The sequence below is a fragment of the Nestor notabilis genome, unplaced genomic scaffold (assembly GCF_000696875.1).
Source record: "Nestor notabilis isolate BGI_N333 unplaced genomic scaffold, ASM69687v1 scaffold5530, whole genome shotgun sequence".
NCBI classification, from domain to species: domain Eukaryota; kingdom Metazoa; phylum Chordata; class Aves; order Psittaciformes; family Psittacidae; genus Nestor; species Nestor notabilis.
The window spans coordinates 19860-28606 of NW_009910575.1; the positions used below are offsets into that span (position 1 = coordinate 19860).

The 8747-nt window shown below is 43.2% G+C and overlaps 1 protein-coding gene across 1 annotated transcript in view; it reads right to left on the minus strand.

Annotated features, from left to right (window-relative positions):
- The window catches only part of WDR44 (WD repeat domain 44), a gene marked incomplete at its 5' end in the record, with an annotated part of 19778 nt that extends 13686 nt beyond the window's left edge, over positions 1 to 6092 (minus strand). Inside the window, 4 exons of the mRNA XM_010010689.1 lie at positions 7 to 507; positions 671 to 745; positions 3759 to 3792; positions 5920 to 6092. Of these exons, the coding sequence (XP_010008991.1) occupies positions 7 to 507; positions 671 to 745; positions 3759 to 3792; positions 5920 to 6092 (783 nt within the window). The remainder of the gene's footprint in view (positions 1 to 6; positions 508 to 670; positions 746 to 3758; positions 3793 to 5919) is intronic.
- Between the last annotated feature and the right edge of the window lie 2655 nt (positions 6093 to 8747).

Below are 8747 nucleotides of genomic sequence, written 5' to 3' on the forward strand. Positions count from 1 at the left end.
TGGGACAGGCTTCTTTGTGCTGGCGACTATGTCAGGCTCTACAGTGAGCTGCCGGGGGGGCTTTGCTGGAGGCATTTCTTCTGTTGTACAAAGGTCTTTGGTCGACAAATCTGAAGCCACTTGTTCTAAAGTACTGGCCTCTTTCTTGTCTGTTAAGTCCTCATTTTTGGATGTTTCTTTCTGTGCTTCAGTTTCATCCATTTTATGGTCAGCTGCATTTGTTACTTTTGTTAGTTCAGGAGTTTCCTGTTTCTCAGAAGCAAACAAAGGCTTCCCAGACTCCAACTCAGTGTCCTTGCACACACTCTGATACACCAGTTCTCCAGGGTCTTCTTGTAATGGTATTTTAGTAGCTAACACTTCTGGAATACTATTAATGATACCTGCTCCAGAAATCCAAGCATTTGCATCTGAAGTTGGAACAGTCAGATCTTCTCCTCTAGGATCTAAAGAATCATCATCTAGTTGTTGTGCTTTCTGGCTTTCTTCTATAATACTGTCGATAATCTAAAGAAACAAACCCAAAGCATTCCACTGCAGATGAACATTCTTACTAACATCAAGGACAAATTCTAACCTATGTAAATGTCAGGATGAAGACTGCTTATTCAATTATTTAATATTTCTAGTGTGATGCTGGAAGCACAAAGCATCAAAATTAAATACTAACCTCTTTTGAATCATCTTGTTTTATTTCTTGAACAAAGGTTTCATTTCCAGTTTTGTGTATCTTGCTGTCCACATCCTATGGGAAGAAGACGTAAGATGATGGTAGTTCTTCAGTAACAGCCAATAAAAATACAGCTGCACCACATTAAATAGCACGAAGGACAAGACTTCAGCTCCATTTGCACACATTGTGCTGTCACAGATGTTTGAACAGCAATGTACAGCCCAGGTGAGGAGTATTTCACACCTCCATTACACAGAAAGCCTGCACACTCTAAACAAAAAAGCAGTTCAAGTGGTTTCAACCCCAACAGAACTAAAATGGAAGCTAGTATGAAGCTTGGAGAAACATACACATTTCATCATCAGTAATAAGTCCATATTAACATATCTCTTTATCAGTTTGTTGAAAGGATGCAGGAACTGTGTTATCACCACATGTAATAGAAACCTCGTTAGAAATCTGCAGGTTAAGTCAGGCAGATCTATCAAGGGGTCACAGATATGCTTTTGAGGTTTTGACATGGAATCTTAACATTTCACAATTATCCATAGTGCACACTGTCTATTTTAGTCACTATCTTCATGCAGATCCTTCCAACATCTAAATAAACTGCTCTAGAACAAATGGAATGACTGGATTTAAGCAAAACCCAAGAACATTTGGATGAAAGACTGCATGAATATTCAAAGCTGAGTATATTGTTGATTCATATAAATATAATCAACACTCCCAGGATATTATAGTACTGCTGTAAAGTCAGCTTCAAGTTGAAGAAGTGTAGTTTTGAGATGCACAAACATCATCAACACTTTGGCACATCCTACCAAACAATTTGCTAAAGGTGGCCTTGTGTACCAAAATAATGTAGAAAATACCCTTGTAATAGTTTGAAGTCTTGTTTATTTTAAACAAACAAAATCCACAAATCCCACAGTTAAGGTAACCAGCCCTAGGAATCAGGAATATTAGAGTTAGGTTACAATTTGGGCATGTCAAGCATCTCAAAGTAGAGACAACTCGAGATGTGTCCAGTCAGGTTTTGACTATATCCAGGAATGGAGACTGGATGTGATCTCAGAGGAACTTGTTCCCCTCTTTGACCATGCTGCACAGGCTATTTGGTGAGCAAAGCTGCAGGTAAAAGCCTGTATTTGTCCCACAAAAGAAAAAACTATTCACAATTGGCTCAAAGAATTTAGTTACTGAGCTGAAAACATTAAGAAAAACCAAACACCTCAACTTACATCTTAAGGCCAGGTTGGACACAGGGGCTTGCAGCAACCTGCTCTAGAGGAAGGTGTCCCTGTCCGTGGCAGGGGGTTGGAACTGGACAAGCTTTAATGTCCCTTCCACACAAACCAGGCTGGGATTCTATGATGTGTTGATTCCCTGAGCTGAGATACAGAACTGCTGCTCTACTCCTCCTTTCTGTCTACAGACCCACAACTCTGCTGCTGAAGTCACCAGTCCTAAACCGTTAAAGTCCCCAAAGGTTGGCTTAATACCATTATGAACTATTTTTGTTACACTATTAATTTAATTCTGCCTCTACAGCTTTCGATATGTACAAGACACCTCATGTCCACATTAAACAGGTAATTTAAAAGACCTCCCCATATTTTCTTGGTCTACAAAGAAGATTCAGAGTGACAGATAGCTCAGAAATTTCTCCTTAATTCTTTTTAGACACTCATCTAATCAAAGAGAATCTTGATACATATTATGTTTGGAGAAAACCACACAGCTCTTGCAGACATCCATCCTGGAGTTCTGACCTCAAGATACAGCATTATCATGCAGAGAGCTGTGATTACAAGTTTCTCTAATCCAAATGCAAGTTCTGTTTTGCTTTAGCACTAAAATCTCCCTTCAGAGGTGCGAGGACTGAAACCCTCTAGTGCAATCAGTACCTACAGAGGCCATGATATTGATTTCTAATTCTGTTGACACAAACCTCACACCCCTGTTAAACTTTGGACTTGGGAAATATTTCTTGCCCATTCCAAGACAAACGATACTATTAGTCACACATTCACTGAACTGATACTGTACCAAGCAGAGAAGCAACTCCTTTTTCCACCTTCAGAAACTTAGCTTGGAACAAGTGACTTAAAAAGATACTTAACCCCCCCCCCAAAAACTCCTACAAGCAACATACAGAACTCCATAGCTAATAATTCAGTCAAAATATTACAGTTAGCTTTGAAGTTCACTGACTGCAGCGGGTTCAGTCAGAATCACAGGGCACTATTTTGTGAAAGGCCTACACATGTGGTACTTAATCACTGAAGGGACATCAAACAGAACACGAAATAGGAGCTAAGTCTCTGCTCCATATGAGATACCGTAAGATATGGTACCACTGCAAAAAGATTCTTGATTCAGAGCAGAGTGCTGCTGACAAACCAGAAACACCCTTTCGACTAGGATTTCCCAATACTTTGAGGATGGAATGTCAAGCCTTCTTTATGACAATGTGTTGCACACTATCACCTTTGTCCCTTCTGAGCCCAGGAAATGAGTGGTTGCTGTACAAGGTTCCAACTCCTCACCTAGTTGATGCAGGCCAGCCTCAGCTGCACTGTTACCATGCACAGATGCAGCATACCAAGTACCTGCGTGGGACGTGGCAGCGCTGGCTCATTAAGTTAAATATAGTGTTTTATCTTCACGTAACCTCGAGGGGAGGCTTTGCAAGTACAAACCCTAAGGTTTTTCTTATTTTGAAGACAGAAGAGAGCAAAGTCAACTATTTCATATAAATAACCAACATCCAAATGCTGCAGAGACTTGCTTACTACTCACAAACCACTTGAAAGAGGGCAGTCTAGTAACTGAGTCAATTCAATTGCACATATACATTCCAGAATAAAATTAGCTTCAAGACATGTTAACATACCCTAAATAAAGGTAAAGTTCAAGGAACTTCAAGAGGCATAAGCACAACAATTGCTACCTACAACGAGGAAAGCCTGTAATTTCCCACCTGCAGATGTTAGGGCTCCCATAGCACATCTACTTCAGGTAGAAATACTCAGCCCTGGGTTCAGCAACAGCATGTGATTGATTTTAAGAAGAAACTCACCTTTAATACATGGGATCCAACTTTTGTTGGTGACCTGTTAGAAAGAGAATATGAGACTTAGAGTGCAAAGAAAAAAGATCTCTGGACAGCAAGCTTCACCTTAAACTGGCTGAAATACAGTCTTGCTCTACAACAAGTGTTGACTTGATATTTGAATGAGCACAGGGGAAGTTTCTCATACCACTCCTTTACTCAAGTAGAGTTGAATGCCCAACTGTGTCTACAACACACAGATCCACAGCTTCCATAGTCCCTGGAAGTTTCCAGGCAGAATCTTCTACAAGTCCTATTTCCACCATCCTTTCCTAATAAACTGATGCTATTCCAAGTACATGTTTAAAAACAGAGTTTAAAATTGGCATGTACAGGAAGCACAGGGTGGACATCAAAGAAACCAAAACCCTCAGAAAGCAGAAGTACCAATGCTCTAGTGGCTTGTAAACCAAGTGCCTGAGCCCTGATCTGCACAGTCAACACCATCACAGCCATTCTGACCTTCAGACTCACACAAGAGTAAGGTATTGCTTCTAATCATGACATTCAGAATAAACATCAGTATTTACATTATAACAGGAGAGAACTAGGTTTGCACTACTTCTCAAAACACATCCTGGGCAATGGGGAATGTACAGTAGCATCCACTCACACACAAGCCCTCATGGCACTAATTACATGAAAGAACAAGGTGTCCTAGGGGAACAGTACCAAATAATTACTGCTCCTCAGGTCACCGCTCACTCTGAGCACTGAACAGTCAACTCTCCCTATATCCTGAACTTATATTTTCCATGAGATTTGCAGAATTCTACAAGATATTCAAATACTGAGTCACACTGACTACAGGGCCGTCTATATAGGGAAGTTGAAAGGTTGGGCCACAGGATCTTCTGAGGTTCCTTCCACACCAGCCTGCTCCAGTAACAGCGGTGACAATATAACACAGTGCTGGGAGCCCTGTATGGCACACATATACCTCTGATGTTGAAGCTTTATCACTGAAGCTTTTGAAACAGTGCAAAGCTTCTACACGTGTTTGGCAGTAACACCACGTTCAGATCAGTTCCTAACAAAGCCAGTAAGTTCAATGTCTCGCCTGAGCCTATTTGAGCTCCGTGTTTATAAGCCCCAGCGCTCCCTTAGCTGTGATTAGCTGCTGCTTCTGTGCTCTTACATTTAGAAAGACAGATACAGAGCAAGTTTTGTAACTGCAGCCTCTTCAGTTCCTCAGGGAAGTAACTGAACTTCCCTCTGGAATGGTCTTGCCTTCCAGCCTTCCCCACTCCCCAGTTTTACTTTAAGGCCACTGGTTTTACAGATGCATATCTGAAATGCTTGCATTTTTAAAAAGAATACATATGGTGGCAAAAGCATCTGAAAATATTTATATGAAGGTCAAGCAAACCTTGATTTTGCTTTGAAAGATCTGCAGCTTTCCAGGGTTATCAGGCAGAACAGGGAGACTGACATATGCCACAGAAAACATAAGGGAAACACCTTAATTTTCTTGCCTAGTATTACTGTTAACAGTGGGATTTAAAAGTTGGTAACAATAGAGCCTGTAAACTACATTCACATGTAACACTCCTCACTTCAGTTTTCTTACATGACACCCCTGTAACAGCAGTTTAACAGAGGAGGGGTTCAAGGTTATCTCCAAATATTAAACAAAACTCAAAGAAAACTCCCATTTCACCTGCACAAACATAACCAGGTGCCTGGTCAAGCTCAAGCCAAATACACCCATTAAGAACTGTTTTAACTATTATTGATTTATTCAGCTGTCCAATTCACCCTCACCCTGCCCAGACTTTAGGAAGCTGCCAAAAAAACAGATATCTCCACCCTGGCACCTGTTTGAACCAAGCCTCACATTTTCAACTACCAAATGTCAAATAAACCATTCAGCCCTTCAAAACCTCCTCAGTGATAGGAATGCCCTGCTCAGACCCAGGACCACCCTGCCTGCTCTCCTGGGACATGCACTCTGTTACAGAGGCTGTGCTGACAGGCAGGAGGTGTGAGGCGTGCACAGAGCAGCAGCACACTGCACAGCACACACAGGTTCAGCCGCCAGCCCAGGAAGAGCATTTCCTGCTGTCCCTCCACTTGCACACGATGAGTTCTCTCTATAACCTGTGGCTGGCCTGGAAGCTACAATTACTCTTGCTGCAGCTCTCTGTGGCAGCCCACACCTTCCAAACCACAAGGATTCACTACTGCAGTGCCCTGCTCAGGCTGCCCTTGGGAAGCTAACTCAGACGCAAGTCCCTGCAGCAGTATCACCAACACTTCACGCTCCATCACTCTGCTGCCAAGATCAGTTTTGCATGTTGGCTGAAACACACACAGAAAGAAAAGTTAAGCATGTTCCATGTGTCCACAGGGCACAACTTAACACCAGTGAGCTTCCTGAAGAAAGGAGAACTAGATTCTTCAGGAAAAGCATGGAAGCAGCTTCAGACACGACTACCGAAGACAGAATTCAAGAACTGAGATGAAGGTACTACAGGATATTTCTCATGATCTACACAGTATCTCAAATCCAGCGCCTTTTGTTTGGTTTCTTAGAAGAATTTTTAGGATGTGAGTACATTAGGAACAAACTTGCCCCTTACTGTTAGACATGTGATGTCCAAACCATTGAGTCTGGCAGCTCTTGGTTTCTTAGGGTGGGTGGATCACTTCTCTTTTAAAGAACATCTCAGAGGGTCTGTCCCACACCTGCATCCAAACAAGGGTGCCTCAGACTGTCCTTCTCTCAGAACTGACATCCTCCTTCATGGGACAGCTCAGTCTCTGAATTACAGGGTCTTTTTCTAAACCTCTTCGTGGTTACAGCCTTTTGAAAGCAGAGTGACAGAGGTTAAATAAGGGCATCTTCTGTCACACCACCTTCTCCACTCCTCTGACTGCACAGATGCCTTCACCAACCAGCCCACAGAGGCAGCTCAATCTCTCTTCTAGGGGCTAGAAAAGCTCATAGAAGCAAACCTTGTTTGGGACCATGTTATCTGACAGACACACATCTTGTCAACAGTAGAACTGCACGTCAAAGGCAAGATCTACCACAGAAGTGCAGCGTAAGGGCCTAGCCAGAAGGGACGCCGTGGTTTCAACACACTTCACCTCACAGATCCAAGAGAGCTACCTCAGTCCACTACAACCTGAAAGAAACATTTTGTAATGAGTTCTGTGATGTTTGCTGCTTAATTCTTAGAAAGCACCAGTTATATCTGCACTTGAGCATGCAGATATGGTGCTTTTCATGAGAGGGGCTTAAGCATCAGCACCTATTGATTACAGGGGGAATTACGAGCTTGCATCCAACTTGCAAACTCCACTCTTGCACAGCAGGAAACAATAAAACAAATCAACGACAAAGAAGTCAGCAGGTTACAGAAACAGCTGAATTTATCAGCACTTATTAAACTCCCCCACATGCAAGTTGGAGGGCAGGGGAAGCTACAGACCCCACATTTTTAATGATGGCAAAGGTATCTACACCACTTTGTGGAAAGCATATGCTGCCAAAGTGGGTTCCCAAGGGGCTTTGCTGATGATCACCAGAACACAAGGAAATGCCTCCAACTGCAGAAGGCAATATGAGCCTGTTTTCAGTTGCTCCTTCTCCCATGAGAATGTTTTGACTTGTTTTGTGGGTCCCAACTCAATGCCATTACACCTGCCTGGGTCTCAAAAGGACAACTGACAACCCTGCTTCTGAGAAGCACCCAACTTAAAAGCTAATGTGAAATTAATGGGAAATTAGCTCTTACGAAATCCCAAAGCTTATTTAAGAGAAAATACTCTCCATGTTGTTAGCACAGCTTCAAGAGCAGACTGAATTACAGATTCAGTACCTGCACTGCAAACTAAGCCCTCTGAGACCACCTCCTTAGCCAACTCAAGCCGACAGAACTCTATTAACTAGAGTCAATGACATATCCTCAGAGGTTATGGAAGAGCAACAGAAAAGTTAAAAGCATCTTCCACTTTAATTGCTAGTGAGTGACTTTGAGTTATCAAGTTCTGCTTAGGTACAGGTGGTGGAGACCTGCAAAGTCAGGACATGAGCAGCCAGGATGTGCACTTGGACCACACTGAATGGCTGGTTCCCCCTTCTTGCCAGGCAAACCCATCACCCTCTCCCGTCCCCACCCTGCCAGGTTCCAGCTGTTTAACTTCTGGGATAGCTTTTGCTGTTTCTAGTTTTCAGCTCTTTGCAAAGACTTTGAGTTACATCAACTCATAGGAGAGCTTCATGACTGCTAGTGCCAGGGCAAGGCAAGCAGCGGGAGCAGAACCTCATTCCAGCACGAGCACTGTTAATGTGCTCGCCACATTTTGCAGAACCATACTCTGGGATGTGCTTTTCACCAGGCTACATAAAAACCTAAGTTCAGGAAAGCTTTTGTACAGGATGTGTAGATGAGAAGGAAAGATGCAGTCCTTCCTTTGTTCCAGGCATTCAATGACCACTGACAGATTAAAACAAGCCCTTACTCAATTATTGAAGCTTCAAATGGATGGAGCCCACAATCCATATCTTATTGCTCTCTGGACAAGCTACACAAAACCTTATCTGACAAGGTCAAGCAATGGATTGGTTGGTCTAGACCACATGAAAATGGAAGTGATACAAGCCAGACCCTGCTCAGCACAAAACCAGAAAGAGATATGTACAGTTTAAAAGGAGGGAGTGTATCTGGCCAACATCAACAGCGCTGAGACACACAGAACCTGAGGTAACCGCGCGAGGAACCTACGCTCCAAACCGCTGTTCCACGTTCACTGCACAGAACCGTGCCCTGCCCAAACACGAGCAGCATCAAATCCACACCATGAAAACCAAAGGAGGGAGCACGCTGGAAGCAGTCGCACACGCAGCAGCCTGTTGCTGGAGAAGCTCCGCTCTCTCCGTTTCTCCTCAGAAAACCTGCTATTTCGGGGTATTGACGGGTCAGCTCCGCCAGCCCCGATGTCACCTCC